This window comes from Hippichthys cyanospilos, chromosome 21 (assembly GCF_059441005.1).
Source record: "Hippichthys cyanospilos isolate Australia breed blue-spotted pipefish chromosome 21, RoL_Hcya_1.0, whole genome shotgun sequence".
NCBI lineage: Eukaryota > Metazoa > Chordata > Actinopteri > Syngnathiformes > Syngnathidae > Hippichthys > Hippichthys cyanospilos.
Window position 1 is genome coordinate 13,813,108 of NC_142389.1, and position 25,985 is coordinate 13,839,092.

General features: G+C 38.1%; 3 protein-coding genes across 3 annotated transcripts; 1 reads left to right on the plus strand and 2 right to left on the minus strand.

Annotated features, from left to right (window-relative positions):
* The first annotated feature begins 3,106 nt into the window (after positions 1–3,106).
* On the plus strand, positions 3,107–8,366 carry gja4 (gap junction protein alpha 4). Its single transcript, XM_088405454.1, has 2 exons — positions 3,107–3,320; positions 6,094–8,366. The coding sequence occupies exon 2, from the start codon at positions 6,103–6,105 to the stop codon at positions 7,168–7,170; it is 1,068 nt and encodes a 355-aa protein (XP_088261580.1). The 5' UTR covers positions 3,107–3,320; positions 6,094–6,102; the 3' UTR covers positions 7,171–8,366.
* An 8,910-nt stretch (positions 8,367–17,276) lies between these two features.
* smim12 (small integral membrane protein 12) lies at positions 17,277–18,508 on the minus strand. Its single transcript, XM_088405615.1, has 2 exons — positions 18,406–18,508; positions 17,277–17,966 (listed from the first exon to the last, which is right to left on the minus strand). The coding sequence occupies exon 2, from the start codon at positions 17,942–17,944 to the stop codon at positions 17,669–17,671; it is 276 nt and encodes a 91-aa protein (XP_088261741.1). The 5' UTR covers positions 17,945–17,966; positions 18,406–18,508; the 3' UTR covers positions 17,277–17,668.
* A 152-nt stretch (positions 18,509–18,660) lies between these two features.
* On the minus strand, positions 18,661–22,175 carry pef1 (penta-EF-hand domain containing 1). Its single transcript, XM_088405614.1, has 5 exons — positions 22,128–22,175; positions 21,515–21,707; positions 21,179–21,334; positions 19,956–20,099; positions 18,661–19,887 (listed from the first exon to the last, which is right to left on the minus strand). Exons 1-5 carry the CDS (start codon positions 22,146–22,148, stop codon positions 19,658–19,660), a joined length of 744 nt encoding a protein of 247 aa, XP_088261740.1. The 5' UTR covers positions 22,149–22,175; the 3' UTR covers positions 18,661–19,657.
* Between the last annotated feature and the right edge of the window lie 3,810 nt (positions 22,176–25,985).

The following is a 25,985-nucleotide window of genomic DNA, read 5'->3' on the forward strand; positions in this document are numbered from 1 at the left end:
CCCTGGCTATGGAGGTCATAATACGGGCCTTTCGATCGGTGGTTGGCAGACAGCGTATAAGACCTGGGCTGAGGCTGCCACCAGTCAGAGCCTATATGGATGACCTCACAACACTGACCACGACCTGCATCTGGAGTGCCACAGACCAGAAAGACCTGATAGGACTTCTTCTTCATCTTAGGGTGAGGGTTAGTGCCAAAATTTTCATCAGCTGCCAAGACAATGGAGGCACGGAATATGGTCCACTCGGACTCCGGGATGTGGGAGAAAATCTGTCGGTGGTAGGAGTTGAAAGTCATTCTGACAGAGGACTCTGCCAGACGTTCCCAGCAGATCCTCACGATACGTTTGGGCCTGTCAGGTCTGACCCTCATCCTCCCTCACCATGGGAGCCAAGAGACCACAAAATGGTGATCAGTTGACAGCTTCGCCCCTCTTTTCACCGGTCGTGACGAGCACAGAGGTCCAATAACAAAAGACCGCTCGGGTTTAGATGGGGGGGGGGTTCTTCCCAACCGCACCTCTCCTGCTCTCACTGTCGTTGGCCGCGTGAGCATTTAGTCCCCAGAGAGAGTGTTCTCTAGCACACCCTCCAAGGACTCCAAAAAGGGTGGGTATTCTGAACTGTTGTTTGGTACATAAGCGCAGCCAGGACCCGTCCCCCTACCGGAAGGCGGAGGGAGGCTACCCTCTCGTCTACTTAGCAACCCCAATGTACTGGCACTGAGCTGGGGAGCAATAAGTATGCCCACACCTGCTCTGTTCCCTGCACAGACCCCTCCGCCATGATAAGGTGATGACCCACAGAGGGGGTCTGTGGCAATGAAAGAGTTAATTTTAATCACCTGTAGTGGACATATTTTTTTTTGTGTATATCATTGAACTTACTGGAGCTACCCAACTAAGTCCCAGTGTGCTCATTTGAGGACATCATGGCCTTTCCAATGATGTCTCGTGTTTTTAGAGGGTTGCTGTCTTGCTGAGACAAAATGGACACAAAAGTGGACACACTTGAATAGGCTGAGCATCAGCATTTATCCACAAATGCAAGCAAGCTAAGCATAATGTGCTCATTGGATTGATGATGTTATCTAGTTCATGAGTGCACAATGAGAAAATAAAAGACCAATAGTGAGCCTGCTGGAGAGAGAGACTGGCTGGGCTGAACCAGGCAATTAGTTTAATTGCAAACTGCGCATGCAGGGAAGAAGACTGCAAACACGAGGAAGCAGAACACATCCCCTGAATGCAAAGCATTGGATTATGCTGGCTCTTCAGCTTCCTTTAGTCTACGTGAGGAACAAGGCCAGAACAGAGCAAGAAAGCGATCTGTCAAGATAAGTTACTTTCAATTAGATTTTGACAGCGTACCTTCGCTTTGCTGCCCTTCCCATCTACATTTTGGGACCAGATGATTCATCCAACCAGCTTTGATTGGGTTGAACCTTGAGGAGCTGACCCCTGACCAAACATTTTAATTTGATTGAGTGCTGTGTCTAGGTGATGACAACATCAGACTTTTTTTAAGGTGTCAGGCTCATACAGAAATCTATTTATAACTTGCACTCTCATGGTGAATTTCAGCTTGTATGCAGTTCATGTTTTTGCATAATCGTTCACAGTTTCAGTATTGCTGTGTTCTTAACAGAATGCACTGAGCCTTTTTTGGGGCGGCCAAAACTGGTAAGGCAACATACTGGCTTCCGGCTATGTTTTATATTCAGTTTGCATATTCAGTAGGGGCAAAGCTTCGAAAGTAAAAACATATTTTTGCATTAGCTCAACAAAACAAGAGCATATTGGAATACAAAAGAAAATACTTGACCATTTTTAATCATTAAAAAAATGTAGACTTGTAATCTGTTTTTTTTTAGCCCCATACTAACAAACCAGTACATAGACAAACAAAACAAAACAAAAAGATTAAAGACTGAATGCTGTGCCATTCATGTCCATTTGTATGACTTGAATGAAATAAAATGTGTTATTGTTCCATGCATTTTATTATTTCAAGCAACTTCAATCAGAACAACCCAAGTCATTTGAATTACCCACTTATTTTTCCAAAACAGCCAATCAAAAAGGCGTAGGAAGAAACGAGAACTTTTCAAGCCTATGCCCTTTTTACATAGGAAAACATATTTCAGAAAATAGCTCAAGAAAAAGGCCAAATATTCATATCCATATAGAGCTTCAGAAAATAAAAGGCAATACAACATTTAGCAAATGAGTAAGAATAACAACTTATCAATAAGTTGCTTCATGTTACAAGTAATTTGATCTGAGTTAGATAAGTAAAATGTAGGTTTTTTGGTGCGGAGGGAAGACGAGAGAGAGAGAGAGATTGGCAAAGTAAAGCAAGAAAATGTTCACCGATGACAATTCATATCCATATTTAACTAAACAAAGTAAGCGGTAACAACATTTTGCAAAGGATTAACATGTATGTCACCTTGTTGCAATTGATTTGCTCTTAATTTGAAAAGTAAAACGTGCTTTTCACGTCATAAAAAAAAACCCACTTGAATAGAGTTACTGATACCTGTGGAGGGAGAAAGGGAAGGAGAGAGAAAACAGAGACGGTAAAGCGGTACACTGGAATTATTGTCATTCTTATTCCATAGGCCTATAATATTTGTGTGCGTGTGTGAATGTGACTCTGCATGGATTGACGTTGGTTTAATAGCGATTGGGTGGATTTTGTGGCGCTTGCGGATATAAACTTTAAGAGGTCAATAAAAAGCAGTTCTGCAAAACAAAATAAGGCATCCTGCGTGCGTCTTGAAGACACAGTATTGTATTGTGTTTGGGTGACTGGCGCCTTTTTGTGGCAGACTGGGGAATTACAGCAAATGCGTCATAGTGTATGATAAGGAAATACTTTTGAGGTCCAAATAAGGACAGGATTGTGTCATTTTGAGGGGAATTTCTGAATTTGGGATTTGGGTGATGAATTTTACGGAAAACGAAACTTGTTTTATGTCCTCATTAAAGTCTCAATTGGTTGAAATAACTCTTCTATCGAGTGAGCGTGACATAAAAGGCAAAGAAAAAAACCTATATCTTGAAGGGTCCTTGCCCTCCAATGTATCCGTCATTTGGAGTGCAAATGACGGACATATACTTAGGAGTTACTCCATCCCATTTCCTGGACAGAGTTCCTGAGGGAGGGCCAAAGTGAACTCGGAAGCATGGGAAAGTTCTCCTCTTCTCACTATATTTTTCCGATGACACGGAATCTTTTTAAAGAAGCCAAATAGCATCCAGAGGAGCACTGAGGGACGGAGCTAGGAGACTGAGACGTTCCACGAGAGAGAAAGGTAAAACGTTTTTCGATCTGGATTTATGTTGGGTTTTTGTTTGTTTGTTTTATTATAAATAGTAATGATGTGTTCAGAAATAATTAGCCCCAATGTTTTTATCAAATCACATTGGAGGGCTTACTAGTATGTCTATATTTTTTGTATTAATTTCTGGGAAAATTTGAAAATTGATATTTTTAAGTAGAACATTCCATTTGTTTATACTTGTATTTCTTCTTCTTCTCTCTAACTTATGCGTTAATATTTTGAAATCCTTTCAACTTTTATATTGAGATAGTTGTATGATGTGTTTTTTTTTTAACACAAACGAAAATGTTTCTTAGGGGGGGTGTGCATCAAAGCTCTTAAAAACAATGGAATGCTATTTAATGCCATGAAGCAATACAACATGTATCTTGTTTTTAATTAAGAAAAAAATGAACGCAACATGAAACAACCCATCATTACATTGTGGTATCGTGCCTTTTTGATTACAAACTGTTGATCTGCCTTTATTTTGTTAAATTTAAATGGATGCACATCATCAATTGTGATCCTATTTTCCAGCAGTTTAGCCAGAAATAAAACAAAAGGTATTACACAACCTATCCTTTGGAGTTTCTTGATAAAAGATGCCTCGAGATAATACAATAAATATCGGTTCCAATATTTTTTCTGTGCTTTTTAATGCCATGACCGGAACAGCACGTTCAAAATAAAAGCAAATTAATTGGAAGATGAAGCAAAGCATTGCTAAAATGATATTAAAGTGACTCCTTTGCTAAACATTTAATGGTTTTATTTGGTTACATTTAATCCAGATATGCATTGTCATTAGTGACTCAACTAAATGAAAATAATAAAAACAACTATCTTCTAGAGTTGTCACTAAATGTAATCTCAATCTTTCTGCAGTATGTTGATTTTCTGGGGAGTCATTTTCTTCCATATCATTCTTGTATGGGCGGCTCAGTGGCAAAGTCTGCCTTACAGTTCAGCGACCCGAGTTCAAATACACTTTGCTCCAGCCTTCCTGTGTGGAGTTTGCATGTTCTCCCCGAGCCCGTGTGGGTTCTCTTTGGAAACTCCAGCTTCCTCCCACACTCCAAAAACATGCATAGCGGGTGTATTGGACATACTAAAGTGTTCTTAGGTGTGATTGGGTGCATGAATGGTTGTTGTGTGCTCTGCAATTGGCTAGCAACCAGTTCATAGTGTCCCCCGCCTACTGCCCAAAGTCAGCTGGGATAGGCACTAGCAAGCCTGCGACCCTAATGACGATAAGCACTTCTAGAAAATGGATTGATGGATGGATGGTCATTCTTGCAGTATTTCAGCCAAGACATGACACAATTTTGGCAGTGTGATTTGGTTTTCACCATTTCAGAACCCTGGTATCTTCTTACAATTCTTTCCCTTTGATGTGAAATGCCTTTGATGTAAAGATCAAAGGCTTAGAACAATATTGCATAAGGATTAAGTGTTTTTTTCATTCAACAATGATTTTTACTACTTTAGGGGTGGGTAATTGGCTGTAAAGTATAAAATAATATAACATAAAAGCGGGGTTGAAGAACTTCGTTCTAAATGTTCAAATCCTGTCGCCTGCCTCAACCTTTAGCGATGATGTATTGTCTATATAGATTTTTCTAATTTTTATGTCAATGTTGATATTCTTTGTTTTCCACAAAGCCTGAACTAACAGAAAAACATAAAGTAGCTTGAATATGTCAACAAGTGTCACAGCGGTACCCCAGCCCCCTCACAGGATGTTTACTCAGATGTATGTATGCATGTGTGTGTGGCTTCCCGACAAACTACTGTGTCATTATCATCTAACCCCCCCGTGGTTCTTCTCAAGTCACGGTGCAATTATAGCAATCATTTTGTCCCCAAATGAAGATTCACATTGAAGTACTCATTTGCCCTCATTTAGAGCAACACCAGTGTTCAAATTAAACGTCAATTTACTTTTTTTTTTTTTTTCTAGACTGTGGAGGCCTTGTCTTAAAGTCGACTAATGCTGAGCTCATGGAAGAAGTAATTTCTCGCGGGGGGGGGCATAAGTCAACGTAATTATGCTCTTATGCATTAGCTGCGTGCTTGTTAAAAACGCCTGGTGCAGAAATCAAATACCAGTCAGGTGTTTTGTGTTATTATTTGGAGAAATGCAGATGTAAAAGCAGCGGTGGGTAATTATACACTTTTAATGACTTCAACAAAAACATACTTGCGAGCAAATATGGCTGTGTCCAAGTTGAACACAAAGAGGTGTTTATTACAAAAAGGTTGCTTTAAAAGGGGTTTTGTTTTGGATTGGCCTAGCTCATTTTAGCTTCCTAATAAAAAAAAAAAAAAGAACATTCACATGCAAGTTGGTGGAAAATTAAGGCTTACAATGTTGAGCAAAGGAAATACAAAAACACATTTTAGTAAATTACTTGATGTTCCTATTGATTTGTTCTTAATCTGAAGGGAAAATGCACTGATCCTTTCACTTCATCAACTCATTCAATGCCAGGGAGATATTTTCACGTTTTTTAAGAGTCCCGACATTCAATCCCAGATCCTTAAGTATCAATTTATATGGATGTAAAAAGTCTACACAAGCACTGAGATAAATTATTTTAAATTACTACCCCCCCCCCCCCCCCCCCCCTCTTCATCTGTGCTGTGGGGTTTGGTCACAATAAACTAACAAACATGCCGACAAAATTCAAACGTGAGAGGGTCACAATATTTTTAAATAATGACAGGTGTGAGCTGACCCCCATTTATCTGAATGCAACAGGAGCAGAGGATGTCCAGAGCTGACTGGTCCTTCCTGGAGCACCTGCTGGAGGAGGGCCAAGAGTACTCGACAGGCATCGGCCGTGTCTGGCTCACCGTTCTCTTCCTGTTTCGCATGCTGGTGCTCGGCACAGCCGTGGAGTCCGCCTGGGACGACGAGCAAGCCGACTTTATTTGTAACACCAGACAACCGGGCTGCACTGCTGTCTGCTACGATAAAGCCTTTCCCATCTCCCATTTTCGCTATTTTGTCCTCCAAGTCATCTTCGTGTCCACGCCAACTATCTTCTACTTTGGATATGTGGCCATCCGCTCGGGGAAGGGAGACCTTGAAAAAAAAATGAAAGAAGGTGGTGCGGGTAGGACAGAGGCAGTCACAGAAACCAATAACATAAATGTGACGAAAGATAAAGAAAAGGGTGTGAGGAAAGGAAGCATAGCTGAGAGGAGCCATCCTGAAGCTCCCAAACTGAAAGGCAAGCTCTTATGCGCCTACACCTTCAGCATCCTTCTAAAAGTTCTTCTCGAAGTGGGCTTCATCCTTGGACTTTGGTTCCTTTACAATGGCTTCCTAATCCAAGCCAAATTTGAATGTGTGGGCTTTCCCTGCCCTCACACGGTGGACTGCTTTGTCTCCCGTCCCACGGAGAAGACCATCTTCACCATCTACACTCAGGCCATTGCCGCCATCTCCTTGCTGCTCAACCTCATTGAGCTCCTTCACTTGCTTCAAATTGCCATTTCTCACCGGCTGGAAAAGCAATATCGCCTGCAGAGCCGGTCTGAGCAGGTCGCAGTGGTGGCCCTAGCGGAGGCCCCGCAAACCCAAGAAAGGACGCCAGAGTCCTACAGCCTAGCAGTGCTGAGCAAGGCCACAGGCTACACAAACCCCTGTGAGAGCTTTGGTGACCTCGCCGTAACGGTCAACTGGGAACCGGCAGACACTAACGACGACGTTCTTCCAAGCTACACAAACTGTATGGAGGCTATGAGGACGTCGCATTCAGCCAGGAACCACTATGGACACAAGACGAAGAACAACCACAAGGGAGTTTCCAAACAGAAGCACTACGTCTGACTGACTTGATGAAAGCTGTTTTCTTGTTTAGCAAACATGCTTGTTTGCACATGACACTAGAGTGAAAGAGGCGTCCAATAGGAGCTGAATTAACAGATAAGCGCTGCAGTGTGAGCCGCCAGCCTCCGAGGCACACTTCAAACAAACGTTAGCCTGATAAGGAACCTATTTTGGAGAAGGCACCCCAAGGCGAGCAAAAACTTAACGGTCATGAGATACGACTTTCAACAGTTATTGTGTGAAAAACACTGTTGTGTTGGATGATAAGGGGGTTTTGAAATATATTGGAAAAAATACTAACATTCTCTTAAGGTCCAAACTGTCATCCCTGGAGCTCTTTCAGAACAAACAATTGTACGTCCCAGCTTGGCTCTCAAGAGGATAATGGATGTGCGGATACATGCATGCACACACACGTACTGTATGCTCTCCATTTCACCCAGTCACATTTGGTGACTCGGATTAGCGTGGGTCAGGGGCTGGATGACAAAAAGGGAATTTGAAATGGCTCATGATAATCCTCAAACTGTATCCTCAGCATTGAAGCAGTTGGAAAGTTGCTGGAAATGACAGTAAAGAAGATGGACTATGAGTGGTACAGAAGGCACAAAATCAAGGAAACATGTATTTATATGAGGTTGTTTATTTAATATATTTAGCAAAATAAAATTGAGATAAACTGTTACAAATGAATGATGCTGATTGAATAACCTCATGAATATCTCACACACTACTATTGCACAAGGAGTAACAACTATCAATGATAGTACTCAATGAAGATAATAGAATAGTTTAATTGGGTCAACTTATTACGGATTTTAATTCATCTGTTTTTCAAAATCATATATAGTGGACCCCCTTTTACAGCGTCCCTGGCTTAAGTTTTTTTCATGTTGCGATGTGGAATACTAAGTTTTTTCATACCCTCTTTACGGTATTTTCCCGGCTTTCCGACAAAAACAACTGTCATGTCCCTAGGAGGTTGGCTGTATTTGTGTTGTTTTGTCTCCATTTGCAGGCGTTTTTTGGTAACTGCACTTATTTTGTGTTGCCATCACTAGATTGCTGGTCTACTATTGGTCGGCCACACTTGTTTTAAAATGGCGGGACGGTAAAGCTTTGTTGTATCGTGAGTGGTTACAAAACCGTATGTATAGTGCATTTTACTGATAATATGTATGTACAATTTTGATGTTTTTACCTGGGGTTGTAAATGCATTAGCAATTTAACATAGGTTTGGATTGCCCGCCATACAGTGAATTCGCCTTATGAGCCCAACCGCGGAACGGGCGCCCACTGCATATATAAAGTGGGCGCCTGGATTATGAGATTTATCTATTCCGTGGTTGGGATCGTAATGCGAATTTGCCGTATGGCGGGCAATCCAAACCTATGTTAAATAGCTAATGCGTTTAGAACCCCAGGTAAAAACATCAAAATTGTACATACATATTATCAGTAAAATGCACTGAGCCAAAAATCTTGAAGATCGGAAAATGTTTGATGCGGGCGAGGCTTCCAAATATACTTTTACTATTTCCTTCGTCATGAGTGAAAAAAACACTTTATAACTCAGCTGCACAAGCTTAAAATAATGCTGCACAAGCTTAAAAATCCCAAACTTCACAAATATGTTGAGACTCGTAACCTTAAGACATCAATCGATAAATTTCAGGTTCTCTTTGGGCGCTCTTGCTTCCTCCCACAATCCAAAATCATACATGCTTGGGTGTGTGAATGGTTGTTTGTTTCTATGTGCCCTGCATTTGGCTCCCAACCAGTTCAGGGTGTCCACCACCTACTACCCGGTCAGATGGCATAGTCACCAGCTAGCCAGCAACCTATGTGAGTATAAGTGGTTGTAGAAAATGGATAAATACCTATTGTAGTAATGAAAAGGCATTTTCTCTTTAGCAAACAAAAAGACCAATGAGTAAATATACCAAATATAAAGTCGACTTGGAGAATGGTTCAGATAGTACAGATTTATAATGGAAAAAATATGTCAATAAATATGTCTGTTTAAATATTTATTGTTCGGTTATATGATTTATAGTGTGTCTGTTTTAATGTGTTTTGGAATTGGTGGCATTTTTAGTTGACAGCCAGTAACAAAATGGCTGTACACAAAGCTAAATAAAAACTGTTGGATTTTGCTCCTTGATTCATATTTGACAAATGTGTTTGGACTAATAGGCTGCAAAGAACATATTGTAGAGGATTTTGTACGTAGATTTGACCTCCCCTTCAAGATGTCTGTGCTCAATCGTGTGGCATGCAAGTTTATTTTTTATGGCATTTTTTTCACAACAATGAATGGAAGCATGGTACAATCACACAATAATAGGAAGACCGTCTTCAAAGAAGAATTGTTATTACATTCAGCCTCTGTCAAAGATGAATTGGCAGATATTGTTGTGCCAAACAAGCAACTTTGGAAGGTTTTTTTGGATTGTTTCAAGTCTATTCACCAAACCTTGGCAGACATTGCACAGTCGTGTTATCTTGCTCCAGGTGGGTGGGTGCATGCGTGCAGCCCTACGCATGGGCACAACCTCTTATTGTTCATATGGGTGTTTTTATAAAGACAAGCAGGGAGGTTCTGGCCATGGGGGGGGGTGGGGGCATTCAACAGATTGCAGGGGTCGACCTGTGTTGTCATTCCAGCTGCCAACCAAAGCCAACTTGAGCATTTGTTTTCCTGGCGAGTGAGAAGTTGAAGTGGAGTCATTCTTTATTGTGATTAGCAACAATTTCCCATCAGCAGTCCCTGGAAAAGAGAATCCATCATATAAATAACTTGTGAATAAAAATATGAGTATTGTCAGGGTTGTAACAGCATCGGATTTTAGTTAGTTCTTATGTTTTAACTTTTTTTAGGATACAGTTAGTTTTAAATATTTTAAAATCAAATGTACTACATTTTTAAGGCAATTTAATTTAGCTGTATTGTTGGGGATCATTCAATTAATTCGCCAGCCGATTGAATTTGACAATTATGATCCTTTAAACATTGGGCCAAAAATATCAGCCAAATGGCTGATCATCTTTTTACCTTTATGTACTCTTGCCATTTAGAGGAGTTGTAGACAAGTAACAATGCCGGAAATCCATACCATAACCATGTATCCTTAAATATACTATATATGTGATGCGTTTTCACAAAACCAGCCTTTTGTTTCTGACAAATAAGAATGATATACTGCACTGTATTCTAATTTTATATTTAATTCCCTTTAGAATAATATAATATATGGAAGTAGCCCAAAAATCGATGTGGTTGCAGCAAATTGAACGTTACCAAATTGAAATCCCTTGATTTGAGAAAAACACTTGAAATGTTTTAGCAAATTTATTTTTCACTGGTGCGCATTGTCTACTGATCCCTTCTTTTCATACACTTTCATTATAATTTGAATTTTTTGGCTGCTGAGAAATGAAAGCTAAGATCATAAGGAGAAAATTGAAATTTGCTTATGTGTCACGGGCTGGTATTCGAAGATCCAAGAGCAACTTCAGCAAGAAACAGATTTCCACTATTTATTTACAAAAACAAAGCAGGACTAAGTGAAAATGCACTACTAAGCAGTACTATCCAGGAGATTAAAAATTATCTTCTGACAAAGACTTCACAAAAGGAACTCAATTTATATACTAAACAAGATAAAGGGCTTAATGACAAATTGTGACATGAATTCCTAAATGATATTTAATACCTAGGAACTCTGACATAAAATCCTTAATGACACTCAGTGATGCAAACGGTGAAATGCACACTGCAAATGGTGACACTTAGTTTTACAAACGGCGACATGCACGTGAAAAACTGGTGACGTGCGCTTCAAATGGTGACAATTTTACAAATGGTGGCATGCACACTTTGTGACATTGTGCTCATTCATCTGTCATTCAAAACAAATTTCTATATTTATTTTTTGCTATTTGTTTTCACGGTTTCGTTTTCGTGAACTTTGATAAGCTTGGTCAGTGTGTTGGGGGATGTGTTTGACAGTTCGTCTTTACAGTCCCACATAAAACCTTTTGGGACAGACTGCCATTGTGACTGTGTTTCCTGAGATTGTTGAAGTCATTGCTGATGTATTTCCTCACTCTATTGGTAAGCCAAATGTTGCTGATACTGTGAAGAAAGTTTTTCACAAAGCCTTTTTGCAACACACATCACCGTAAGCACACCTATGAAGGACATGATTCCATTAAGAAAAATTAAACATCCTGAGCTCAACTTCCTCTGCTGCATGAAAATGCATGATCATTTTAATGAAGGCACATGAGCATAAATAGCCTTTCACATGCTAAAGTTAAATAAGCACGTACAGGGATGAGGAAAATTGGGGTAACTGGGTTCAACTTGTTAATGTAATTGTTGTCCTTTAAGATTAACTGTTTGCCCGGTGCATACTTTGTTTTGTTTCCTGGACTTTCATACTGACACACGACTCTCCTCGTATCATAACAATATCCAGTCCAAGCAGCCAGTCCTCAATTTGGGCATTTTTGCTCTTAAACAAAAACAAAACTCAGTCCAAATCACTAAATTTAGATTTGTGACAGGAAGTAGGTCTGTATCTGTTTCCTCTTCCAGTATTGTTTCCCCGATGGGACAAATGTTCACCCTGACAATGGAGGCTCCAGTGGGCATTGTTCGACGCTGCCCATCAGAAGCCCAGTGAATGATGTACTGGATAATGATTCCACAAAAACACATGTGCAAGAGTACAACAATTTCAAAAAGCATAAGTACCTCAAAATACCAAGTTTACTACCTTTAGACGTTTTTTTTTTAACTGGGCTGGCAGTGAATGAGCTAGTGTATATGTACTCAAATGGGACCAGTGTTCATGTAAATTTCCTCATTAACATTTTGATGTTTTTTGGTTTTGTTTATGGTTCTGATACTACTGTATATATGTCCTGTATAAAAAATTAAAACATACTCAGACACTAGACACAGATACTACTTGAATACCATAATATATAAATTACATTAAGATGGTGTCGAAATTATGTGAAACATATGGAGATGCTTGAAGGTGGATGACAACATTTTATAGTTTGCATTAAAAATGGGTGGTAAAGTTAGGGGCTTCAAAAAGAGCAGATGATTTGTGAAGGGGTGAATGGTGAACACCATGGAATTAAAAAAAAAAAAAGCCTAATGAAATTGTTATATATCCCTAAGGCCAAAGAAATGTCATCAATGTTTCATTTAATTTTTTCATTCCCCAAAACCTTTTTTTTTTTTGGTCAGGAACAAAATCAGAGTTGAATGTCAGAAAATGCAAAGCGTCAGCCAAAGAACATGGTTGAAATGCTTTACAGATTTTAATTTCACAGACAAGCTTGGTGAGACTGTTAAATACTTGTTGACAGACTATTGAGTTTAGTTGTAAATTTTATAAGCAAGAATCACTTTTGAATTCTATTTTGGAGCCAGCTCAGCAATGTATCTTCTACACCACAATTTATTATATACTGTATATGTATATTAATTGATAGATTAATTTAGTGAACATTGCACACATTGCACATAAATAATATATACAATCATAATATTATAAATACAATCATATATACTGTATACTGTATATCTAACACAAACTTTTATACAAGATATTTATTCAGGTTTTTCACCAGCTGGAGGGCTGCATAATGATTTCAAAGAACCAGACTGTCTTTCATTTTGCTCTGCTTTATTTGAGCAATGGCCATTGACCTTAACCCTCTTTAGGTCGCCGTAAAACTAGAAAAATAAAACCACTAATCAGCTAATGATACGTAGCACCTCTCCAGCTAACAAACAAGCTGCACAACAAAAAAATACTCTTATTTCCAATGTCTCTAACGATAAACAAAACAGATGAACAGTGTCATAATTTTGACAGTTTGTGTACCTACGGACAATTCTCGTCCAATGCAAAACAAAATAAGATCAGCAATCCTCGAACATTAACCTGTCGTCTTTGCCTGCTGCCACATTGGAGAACTCACGTCAACTGAGAAAAACAATATTTTGAAAAAAAACAGAAGAGGGTACTCGAAGTCTATGTACAAATCTTAACAAAGGTAGTACTGCATTTTGAAGGGCAGAATAATCTTGTTCAATTTAGACATTATTTAAAAAAAAAAAATTAATAATACATTTTAAAAATAGATTTTTAAAATGTATTTTAAAAAGTCATTGATTCACATCTTTGCAGTTCTATTTCATAGTTGTTTCATAATCTGACTCCTTGAGCAAATACACACATTTGCTCGACTAGTGCGGAAAATACAGCAGATAAGCCGCACTGGACTATAAGCCGCAGGGCTCAAATCATGAGGAAAAAGTTGTGGTTTATGGTCCGAAAAATACGGTATATATATATATATATATATATATATATATATATATATATATATATATATATATATATATATATATATATATATATATATATATATAAAACATGACTGACTGAAGTATTTATCTCTAGTTCTTGTGACTGCTTTGTGTGTGTGTGTGTGTGTGTGTGTGTGTGTGTGTGTGTGTGTGTGTGCGCGTGCGTTTGCGTGTGTGTGTGTGTGTGTGTGTGTGTGTGAGGGGGGGGGGGGGGGGGCATCCAATGTCAGCCATTATCCCTCATCATCCAGCAGGAACAATAGCCCAGCCCACAACATCCCCTTGATACTTTCCCAGGAGCCTTGCGGTTGAGTTCCCACAATGCTGTCCAGTTTGGAGGAGTCGCTCTATTGTTACCTGTCCTTTAATTGTTCCCACAAGGACATAGACATACACACTCTTGCTTCCTCTCCATGCTCAGTCTCGCTTCACCTCCAGGAAGCTTGATAACATTTCTACCCTAAAAGTAAAAGGGGAGCACGTACTTGAGACACCACATTTCCTAATTTCACTGTCTGGAACAATGTGAAAAGGCTGGCGAAGCGTGGAAGACATGGACCTTTATCATTTAAAACCGGCAAGGCTTGTAAGAAAAAAAAAAGGTTTTTTTTTGCATGTTTAGTTTTAACTTATTCAATCCCCAAGACATACTTGTAACTTTTTTATTATATTTTCTTTTTTTTTCAACCCTTTGTCTATAGGAGGGTCAAAAATGGCTTTTATCAACTAAATTAAGTACTAAAGTAATCAATTACTTTAACTAATTATGTATTAGTGCAATCAGTAGTTTTATTCATTAATCAATTACTTTAAGTAGTTATGTACTAAAGTAATCACTTGCTTTATACAGTACATTAATCAATTACTTTACCTCCTTTAGTAGGTAATTAAGTATTTAGGTAATAAATTACCTCAAGTAATCAACTATTTATATAAAATAATCGATTAGGTACTTTACTTCAAGTAATCATTTACATAAGGTAATCATGCACTAATCATTTGCATACATTATTCAATTACTTTGGGTGATTGTGTACTAAAGTATCCACTTGATTTATACATTACAGTAATGAACTACCTTAGGTACTTTAGTAGGTAATTAAATATTAAAGTAATATTAACTGAAGTAATTAATCAATTACTTTACTATTATTTCACATAATTACATACTGAACTAATCACTTGCTTCATACATAAAATATTTTATTTCTGTAATAAATTACAAAAGTAATGACTTGCCTGATAGATTGAAGTAATCGATTACTTTAGCTACTTTTGTAGGTCACTATTATTAGTAAGTAATAAGTTTCATTAAGTAATCAAATATTTAACTGATCGATAAAGTACTTTTACCTCAGGTAATACATTTCTTAAGGTAACTACGTACAAAAATAATGACTTACTTTATACATTAATTGATTACCTTATGTACATTCGTAAGTAATTAAATAGTTGAGTAATAAATTACCATAAGTAATCAACTATTTATCTAATCAATTAGGTACTTTACCTCAAGCTATTAATTACTTAAGGTAATTACGTACGAAAGTAATAACTTGACCACAACCACAAACGATTTTAATACGGTTCTTTTAAATTCCCTAAACTCTATAGCGGCGTTGAGATTTAAAACTCATCCGAAGAGGCACACTCCATGGTTTACGGATGAAACGCGTACGTTTAAATTGTTAAGTAGACAACTTGAGCGTGAATGGCAAACAACTAAACTCGAGGTTTTCCGCCAGGCCTGGTGAGATAGCTTGCTGAAATATAAAAAGGCTCTTAGGGTAGCAAAAACAAATTACTTTTCCAAATGATTGGTCTTAATTAATAAAAACAACCCAAAATATTTATTTGATACAGTAGCAAAGCTAACGCAACAGCAGCAGATTAATCATAGTTTCCTCCATTCAGCACACGATTTCATGCGATTCTTTACTCAGCGGACTCAGCTAATAAAAGACGAAAAAAAAAAAGGCAGTGCCACTTATCCCGTCGGCTGTGATTGCTGATAATATTTCGGACAATCAGGTTCATGAAAGTCTGGTAACCCTGTCCCAGTTTGATTTAGTACCCCTGGAGTGACTTACACACCTGGTTCATGCAGCAAAGTCGATATCCTGAATAGTTTTGCAAAAAACCTCGGCGTGATAATTGACTCAACTCTCTCTTTTCGGACACATATTAATAACATGACAAGAACGGCATTTTTTCACCTTCACAATGAAGCTAAAATTCGCCCAATTCTTTCTCCTAGCGATGCTGAAACATTAATTCATGCATTTGTTACGTCGCGCCTAGACTATTGTCACGTTCTGTTTTCTGGGCTTCCCATGTCCTGCATCAAAAGCCTGCAGTCTGTACAAAATGCAGTAGCGAGACTATTGACCAGGACGAGAAAGATCGATCATATTACTCCGATTCTAGCTGACCTGCATTGGCTTCCAATACACATGAGATGTGATTTTAACGTGTTGTTAATTACTTTTAAAATCTTACACGGTTTAGCTCTTTCTTATCTCGTTGACTTAGCATCACCATATGTTCCGTTCCGACAACTTCGGTCACAAAATGCCGGTTTGTTATCGACCCCACGGGCTAAAAAGAAGTCTGCGGGATCAAGGGCATTTTCCATTCGCGTGCCAGTACTATGGAATGGCCTACCTATGGAAGTTCACGCAGCCACCTCAGTAGAAATCTTTAAATTCCGACTAAAAACACATTTATCCTCAAAAGCATTTGGTTAATGGGCCTGTCTGCAGCTTACTTTTTTTTTTCCTGCCCCCTTCTCCCGGTTCGGAGAGGAGGCTAGCTAGATGATGAAGGTTGACTTGACTGCCCCCATTTGGCCCTGCGCTGATCGACCCTCGCAGGTAAGGAGATCGTCCGTTGGCGGTCCACTTGGCTGGAATGTGGAATGGTTCCTGCCCAATGACTTGGCCTGCTGTCAAGTCATCATTGCACTACATAGCACATTGTTTTCTGTAATCTATATTAGCTCCTCCCACCTGTGGTCCATTCTAAAGGTTTGGATTTTCCCCAAATTGGGGTTTTTGAGTTTTCCTTCCCCTTCTGGGAGATTTGACAGGGGATGCTGTTGTGTACCTTACACCGAAAAGATGTCTCTGTATGACTTTTTGAAAAAAGTCTCGACATGACCTCTTTTCATCTGTAAAGCCCTTTGAGACTGCGGTGATCCAGAGCTATACAAATAAAATTTGATTGATTGATTGATTGATTGATTGCTTTATACATTAAAGTAATCAATTACTTTAGGCTTATTGTACAAAAGTAATGACTTGCTTTATATGATGAATTAATTGATCACGTCAGCTATTTTAGTAGGTAATTAGTGTTGAATTAATGAATTGTCTAAAGTAATCACTTATTGCCTTGAGTAATCGATTAGGTACTTTAACTAAAGTAGTTGATTTGGTACATGAATAAATAAGGTAATTGACTTATTGTTCTCTAAAGTAGTTTAGGTACTCAACTAAGTAATCACTTGATATTATAATTTATACTTATTTTGATAGTAACTGATATAATTCACCATTTTTAGACACCACCACCCCCTTTTGCTTACTTCAATATCGAAGAAATTGCAATTCCATTTAGCCCTCCTTCAACTAACTTTGAAAACATGTTCATCACCATTAGCAACTAGAGTCAGGGCTGCAGTAAGAATGGATAACTCCCAAAAGGTCAGAGTTCAACACTTTATTCTACTGTGCAAAATGGACAACTTTCTGTAATGAAAGAAATGTTCCACACAATAAAAAGACGAAGCAGCTTAACCTTCATCGCAGACCTTCCATAGTGATGTGATGGTTGAGTCCCTTCATAGAATCAAAAACCACATAATCCCCCAAACACTGCACATGCTTTATTTGGTGACACAATTATAGATGACACAAGATATGGACCACTGTCTGGACAAGTATCAGGACCCACGGCTGCAGATCCAGGAAATGAAACTAAATGTTTGTTGACGTAGCTGTCCATTGTGAGGTAACAAGCCCCTTGAAGGCGTGAGCTCTTTTCGGGACGATTTCTGTTCAAAGCGGCTCTAGGCGTGAACTCCAATTTCGAAAATGTTAGCTTTTTTCGGGCCGGTTCCTGTTCAAAGCAGCTCTAGGCGTGAACTCCAGTTTCTCTTTGAGGCTAAGCACTTGTGTGCTGTCAATCCCTGCTTGTTCCAGAAGTTTCCTCTCCTCCCTCAGTTCAAGAATACTCTTCTCCTCCTCGCGAGGTTTGGGAGTGCCCCTGATGAACCACTCCAGGTGGTAGCCCACTGCCCCCACTACGAAGGCCACTGGGAAGGTCACGTATGGGGCGTAGGTCCTCATGGCTGTCCAAAGTACAGGCCACATGGCTGCACGCCTTTTCCAATACCTTTAGAAAAATATATGTTTTCGCATTCCTTTGTTTCAAACTGATTTCAAAAAGCATAATTGTCATAGCTTATTTGTTTACTTCGTTGATCTGAGAATTGGAACGCTTTTTCTGAACAGGTAGCGCCCCCTTGTGTTATCCAGTAGAGCAATATTACGTATTGTTCAATGTACGGAAACACATTACAAATAAAAAACAAATACGGTAACTATTCACGTTTACAGTGATGATAAAAACAAAATATTGTACAGATCGTGTGCCTACAGATGAGTGATTTCATTCAATGCATATACAGGTACTGCTTCAAACAGTATTTCAGAGCAGAGCAATCTAGCAAAGATTCATCAATTATACCATAGTGCATAGGTACGCCGCTTACTCTAGTTTATTTGACCATTTCAGTTTAATTCAAAGCCGTTCGATATGTCATTTGACTCACCTTTAACGCTTCACGTTGGTGCTGCAGTTAACGCAATTTCCGAGGGAGTGTTTACATTTCGTTATTGTCACCTGATTGGTTGAATAGTCTTGTTCGTTTTGACATTGCAGCTGTAACATGTTCTTTTTTTGCCTTTACCACCATCTAGTGGGTATATTAATACACCACCAAGGAAAAAGCTTTAACCACAATAATGCAAATAATCACTCGAAAGGACAAGCCTAATTAAAACACATTATAGCACAAAATAAGACGGGAGATTTACATAATGTGTTTATTATTTTGTGATTAGGTTTGTTCAAGAACCTTTAAAGTGACATTTCCACAAGTTAATACTCTAGATCAGTGGTTCTTAACCTGGGTTCGATCGAACCCTAGGGGTTCGATGAGTCGACTCAGGGGTAAGGTGGAGCCTCTGCCGCAGAGGTCCACCCCTCAGTCTAGTCTGCAGTTAGTGGGCACAGTCATTGAAAGCGTCATGCTCTGAGATTTCCTACCATGCACTGTGTTGGTTTTGTTATTTGAACAAGGTGATATTAATGCACAATTCATTTCGTGCACCATTAAAAAAAAATCATATTTTATTTTTTACTAAAGAAGGGTTCGGTGAATGAGCATATGAGACTGGTGGGGTTCGGTGCCACCAATAAGGTTAAGAACCACTGCTCTAGATTTTCTTTAAGCCACTATACCATCACACAGAAAGAAATGGGAAAAAAATAAAAACTTTGGCATTCAACAGAACATAAAAGTCAGTGGAATGTTAAATAATTTGTGTAATACACGATTTTTTCAATCAACATTTTTACTATTGCAATGTATCAAAGTAAAAAACACGTTTTGGGTTCTCAGGTCACCAGACAATCACTTAATATTCTGAAGGGATAGCGGATAACATGTCTTTTTGATCCATGTAAACCATTTTAGCCATATATAAATCTTTTAATACACTAAAATACTAGAGACTTTCTATAAAATATATGAGTGTAAATACATGTTATCACGTGTCGGATGTATTTTTTGAGTCTTGATATATGAAGGGAAAACAAAAAGTGTACCACAAATAGTGATCAGAAAGGCATCTGTGGTGATGACACAATAATTTCCTTCTACTTTTTAAATACAGTATGTTATTTTAAAGTTACTACTGGACATCCAGCAGTGCTTAGTATATTAGATTTCACCAACAAGTCACAGGATGTACTGGTTTGTATGTCAAATGTAAACCACCAATCTGACACCGGAATTACGCTCACATGAGCATGGTGATGACCCCTGAGAGGAAGTCCTCGTAGTTGAGGCGAATGTTGCCCGTCATGTTGGTGTCTTTCTCCCTGAAGACCTGCGTCATGCTCTGCAGTTGGGTGCACACCTGAATGAAGCGGTCCAACTGCATGCCGGGACGCGCCGTGTGCATGCTGAAACGCCGCACCAACAAGTCGGAAAACTGGGGACTCAGGTTGTAGCCCATCTGTGCAAGGGCTGAAGAGAGAACCGGAAGAGGCGTGAGATGTAGTTCTCGGGTAATTGTACTTTCTTAAGAGGGTTACCTTGGTGTAGCTCTGTACCGCTAATAGATCCTGAGTGATCGCTGTCATATTGTTTAAATAGGGCCCTCCACCTCTGCATGAAATCCCACAGTGCTGAGAAGCCGAAAATGTCCATACGGCTTGACTTTGTCTTGTCAAACATGTCTGAAAGCAAATACAAATATACTTCATATAGATTAGGCGTGGGTGGATATCACATATTGATGGTATGATAAACTTGAGCAAAAACACCAGTGTCACTTTAACATTCAAATTATCTCTTTCTTCCAATGAACACATTTTCTATTTTAACTTTAAACAAAACATTGATTATTTTGTATATTAGATTTTGTATATTAGGAAATCTTAAGTAAAAATAAAAACATACAAACAATCATAACATTCCTTTTGGGGTTTTTTTATTGTTCTTAGCAAGTCACAATGCCCCATCATTGATAAGCTATTTTTTAAGACGTAGATATCCTTTTTGTCCGTCAAGCATGTCAAGAAGGTATTAAAAAAATAAATCTGTTATTACCATCTAATTATTTGCAGGCTTGTTAAGTAAACTCTTCAAGCACTAGTGATACTGTATCACCAAAATATCACCAAAATACACCACACTTCCATGAATGTCCACTGTCAGGCACACTACAATAAAAAAAATCCTATAAAATAATGATATACTGTATTTTCATTATCACCTATAACACTTAAAATGATACAGAAAGCAAGTTTGTTTGACTAGCATAAGCATAAAAGTGATTTTGATCAAAAATGAACATTTACGTTTGCTTTTTTTGAAGTCACGTTTTGGGGGCCATCCAGTAAGACCAAAAAAAAAAAAAAAAAGGCACGGAGGGTGTGCTAAGTGTATTACCTGATTTCTATTAATGAAGCTTAGTCCAATCATCTCCCAAAAGTGGGCAACATCATCAGATTTCAGCGTATTAATTGGTTTAGGCACACAAACGTGTCATGTCCTCCAGTATGCTGCTTAAATCCAAAGGGGTTAAGACAAAAGACCTCACCTTTTTTTCCATGCATGCACAGTAGGATAAAAAATAAAATAAAAAAAACAGTGGTTTAAGCAGAAAAGAAAAGCACTCATTACAAGTTAAAATAGTATTAATAGTAGTATTGAAACCTTGACTTTTTAACTCAATAGAAACCCGGTGATCAGCCCATGCATATTATAAGTGTATTTTAATGTATGTCATAATGGTGGTACATGGAGGTCTTACTGATCATCATGAGGCAAGTCTCATCATTAAAACTGGACCAGTTGGAATTGACGAGCGCCTGCTTGAGCTCCTTTAGGTTGATGAAGCCGCTGTGGTCCGTGTCGACACTTTGGAACCACAGGTACGCCTCTGGGTTAACGCCAGGAGGGATGTTCCCTAAAGACAGAAAAAGTACCAAGAAAATGGAGCAAAACGTGAGGAAGAAGGATGTGATGGCACTTTGATCCTACTGGGAGGTACAAAGTGAGCCTGTCATTGAGGCACTTGCTTCACATCTACCATTTTACCGCAGCAGAGAAAAAATTAGTTTTGAACAAAGGACGCTGCAAGAAGTACCTGAAGGAGGAGGAGAATGATAAGGTGTTCCATGAGGTTGTCCCCCATAACCCGCACCCCCTGGTCCTGGGCCATAGTAGCCTCCCTGTGGAACTGCTGCACCGGCGTAAGGAACTGATGGTGCAGATCCATACGGACCACTGGGTCCGTTGTAACGGGCATTTGGCGCTGGGTGTCCTCCCCCTTGATAACCCTTGAAGAAACAGGATGACAGAATTCATAAGACTTGTTCCACCATTCTATGATGCCAAATTGGACGTGCTCCAGCTCACACCTGAACGATAAAATAAAAATGAACGGACGAATGCAAGTAATATACTAATCTGAAGAGGGAATTGCCTGACCGAATATATTGTATTTATATTTACAACACCGAAGGTTATTATCGAAGACAAGCCGATTCTAATAACTAAAACATGTTTTACAAGGCTTCGATTGTAGTTTGTTTGACATGTAATGAAAACAACACAAAATGCTAACGATCCTATTTTGATTTTTAATTCAAACAAATTATTGTGAAAGCAACAAAAACGTTAAGGGGTAGAGTAAAAACTTACTAGGTGTGAACTTTTTTTCTCTACACGTACAAAAGAATTAATAAAAATACTGGTACCTTTCCGTAGTTGTAACTCATTTTTTCCAACTTCCGTAAGGTGGGTCCTGCTCGTTCTAAAAGGAACTTGATAGGTTCGTTTTAACCAAACTCCACCCACCTATCTCAATTTTGATTGGACAACGACACCACACCCATTCTACTTGATTTTGATTTGACAATAAATATGACACTGTAATGATGACGTATTTAGTGCTTTTTTTTTATTGCATAACAATAATCATACAAAGAATCAACACAGTACATCAGTGACCGAAGACTGTACAAACAGTATATAAACAGCATAGAAAAGCAAAACAAAAATAATAAAGTAAGAAAAGTATATACGCTAGGGGGATAAAAAAAATATATATAAATATGTTTAACATAGAGGAAGCAGTTATAGTTTTAATTGCTTTTATATATTGCTAGATATAATGAATAAATTATTTTCTAAAAACAAGAAAATATGGCTTTTTGCCTGTAAATTTACATGTATGAATATGAAACTTAGCCATGATAATAATGAGATGAATTATATGTATATGAATATTTTTCTGTGCATTATACTCCAGGAGACCAAATAAAACATTCTTCCAATACAAACAAAAGTCACTCATAACATTTTCAGTAATAAAATGGCAGAGTTTTTTCCAGAAATTTTTCACAAATGGGCAATGCCATAATAAACGCACAACAGTTTTTGGGCATTCAGGACAGAAACTACAAATAACATCTATGTCTTTCTTGAATTTTGTTTTGATATACTTTTTGGCAGGGTAAAATCTATGAAGGAGTTTGAATGATATTTCTTTTACTTTATTGGTGATCAAATAATGATTAGGTAGTAGCCTGGCCCTCTTCCATGCCAAAACATCCACCGAACAACTCCAGAATGAATTCACATATGGCAATGAGATAACATCTTTTTGGAATAAAGCTCTTATAGATCTGTTGTTATTCCGAGAATGATTACAAAAACAGGCCTTGCCTATATGAGTGTCAGCTGGAGATAACAAGGGCAATGTTGACCATCAAGTCTCGGCTGAGATTTAAATAACATACAAACTCCAGAGGGTATCGCACCAAAGACCTTTGCATAATCATCAGTAGTTACAGGGATGTTGTCTACTGCCAGAAACTCTTCATAAGAAAAAAGAAGACCATCCCTGTTAAATAGCTGGTCTACCCCTATAATATTATTATTAAACCAATATTCGGTGAAGAAAGTTTTGTGTTTAAATAAAATGTCCTTGTTATTCCAAATAAAATAGTTATGAGGTGAAAAATTGTGTTTGTAAATGAGGGACCATGATAGCTTGACGATGAAAAGCAGACAATTTTACAACATGATAGCATGTTAGTGCTATTGACTCATTTTGTTCCTTCGTGACGTTCACTGATACTCATGCACAATAGGGCCAAACTTTAAATTAGTTTTTTTTAACTTGTTGCTTTAAATGTATTAGTTATTTTGCTTCTATGTGCTGTTGTTTTGCTCATCATTTAACTATAAATTTGTCAGAAACAAAAATATTTGTTTAATTAAAAAAGAAAGTAATACTGGGAAAAGAGGAAAGAACTTGATAGAACTTGGTTGTTTAATTCCTGTTTTATTTTAAAGATGATACTTAATTTGATACAAGCCAGAAGTTCCTATTTATAGTTCACAGGATAAATGTATACAGTATTATATTGTCTATATTTGATTATACCAAAAAAATGTAATAAATAAATAAAAATCAACGTTAGTATTATCAGTAATGTACCAGTTCCTTGTCCTGTATGCTCAAAGAAGTGAAGAGAAAAAAATGCATATGTAATAGCATATGTTTTGTGCCCTCCCACTAGTCTGAACACGGCATTCTGATTAATATTGCATTCATGGAATATGGGGTAAGTAGCAAACTGCAGAATAGCACGTCCGTTTCACAGTTCAAAGGTTCAAATCCAGCTGGCTCCGGCCTTCCTGTGTGGAGTTTGCATCTACTTCCCCAGCCCGCGTGGGTTCTCTCCTGGCACTACGGCTTCCTCCCAAAACATGCATTGCAGGTGTATTGGACGTACTATTAGTGTATTGGTGTGATTGTGTGCGTGAATGGTTGTTCATCTCTGTGTGCCCCGCGACTGGGTGGCAACCAGTTCAGGGTGTCACCCGCCTACTGCCCGAAGCCAGCTGAGATAGACGCCAGCAAGCCTGCGACCCTTGTGAGGATAAGCGTTTCTAGAAAATGGATGGATGGATAGCAAACGACATCTTTTTATTTCCATGTCAAGAGATGGCCATTCTACTGCTGGCTGTCACTTAAAAAAGACATCATAAGTGCTTAGAACTCGGAAAATGACAGCTCATCTGTTTTCTGGTCATGTGACCTTCGCAAGCTAAGATGTGATTGGTTGTTGCCTGCGCTCTGAGCGACTGTATCATTTTTATGCTGCATTAACACAAAAAAACAAAATATCGTGTCACTACACTCATTCTGTAGGCTTTCAGTCGCCGGGTTTTACTTGCCAGCATTTGGCTTGTTCACACATACATGCGAGGGGTGGGGAGTGAGTTGTGTTGTGCACTTTACAGTGGATCCGAAAAGGAAAGCATTGCTGAGAACTTTCACTTTTCTGGGATGTAGCAGAGCCAATAAGTTCTCCTTCAGCACTTTTATTCTTCTTTTTTATGTTGCGTGTCCCTCGCTGTACAGCAATACACATCTGACAAAAAAAAGAAGTTTCAATGTTGCAAATGGCCGATGTCATGCTAAATATTATGCTGTCAATGCTGCACTATCATTGTCTTGGCACAGTAACTACAGTTCAACAGCTTTGTTTGAGTGCAATAAAAAAGACACACCTTTTGGTTGAATGGTTCCTGCTTTCTGTGTTTGTCTTGAGGAGGTTTGTTTCTATTTCACTTTTATATTAGTTTACTTTCACTTTCACTGGTGTGTTTTTCTTCATTCCTTCTTTTATGTGGGGTTATGGGTTTGGTCCCATGCAAGACTTCACAAATTATGACCTTTCACTCATGAACAAAATCTTGTAATTAACAAACCGAAAGAAAAACATAACAAAATCAGTCTGCGCTAAATAAATTGTGAGCCCTAAGTTTAATATTTTCATAAGCTTGTGCTCCTTCCTTTTATATTTTGTTTTCACATCAGTAAATATATCCGTAAATCTGACTAAGAAGTTTCATTTTTGTCTCCAAATAAATTTCTTTCCACTATCTTACTTAGGCAAATTTTGTGGGTGACGTTAGACAAAATCAAATAACCATAAAGAGTGTATCTAGGCGTTTTGAGCCCATTTTTAGGAGTGCTTGCCCTTAAATTGATTCGCAACACTCACAAATTTATTTTTTTAAATGCCTGTCTTTTTTTTAACAAGCTAAAGTGTAAAGTGTATTAACTTTCAAAAATTTGCTGAAACCTAATATTTTAACAACAACATTTAAGTAATGCTGCCCAACCTACAATGATTTGTTCTAGCCAATCTCTCCTGCTTCTCTCAAAACAAATTTTACAGATGAATAGGTGCCTTCCGATGATATACTGATAATAAGAAAGTGTTAGCGTTTAAAGAACCCCATAGAATTAATGCATAAAGTATGTGAGAAATTGCTAGTGAGAAATTCCTAGTTTTATCCTGGTTTAGGTAGAGATTGTTTTTTACTTTTTACCACTCAGGACATTAATAAGATTCAATCATCATTACCACTCTTCATTGTTACGATATTAAATTTTTAGCTCGTCTTCATATATATATATATATATATATATATATATATATATATATATATATATATATATATATATATATATATATATATATTCAGCTATCAATAATCAATATCTCAATTTTAATTTTTTACAAGCGTGGCAT

What these genes read in the sequence shown, in the direction of transcription:
- smim12 (XM_088405615.1), bottom strand. Translation starts at nt 17,944, where the DNA reads ATGTGGCCTGTACTTTGGACAGCCATGAGGACCTACGCCCCATACGTG.
- pef1 (XM_088405614.1), bottom strand. Translation starts at nt 22,148, where the DNA reads ATGAGTTACAACTACGGAAAG. An exon ending in GACTTGCCTCATGATGATCA is followed by an intron (nt 20,100 to 21,178) that starts GTAAGACCTCCA and finishes ATTTGCTTTCAG; the next exon opens with ACATGTTTGACAAGACAAAG. An exon ending in CGGTACAGAGCTACACCAAG is followed by an intron (nt 19,888 to 19,955) that starts GTAACCCTCTTA and finishes TTCTCTCTTCAG; the next exon opens with CCCTTGCACAGATGGGCTAC.
- gja4 (XM_088405454.1), top strand. Translation starts at nt 6,103, where the DNA reads ATGTCCAGAGCTGACTGGTCCTTCCTGGAGCACCTGCTGGAGGAGGGC.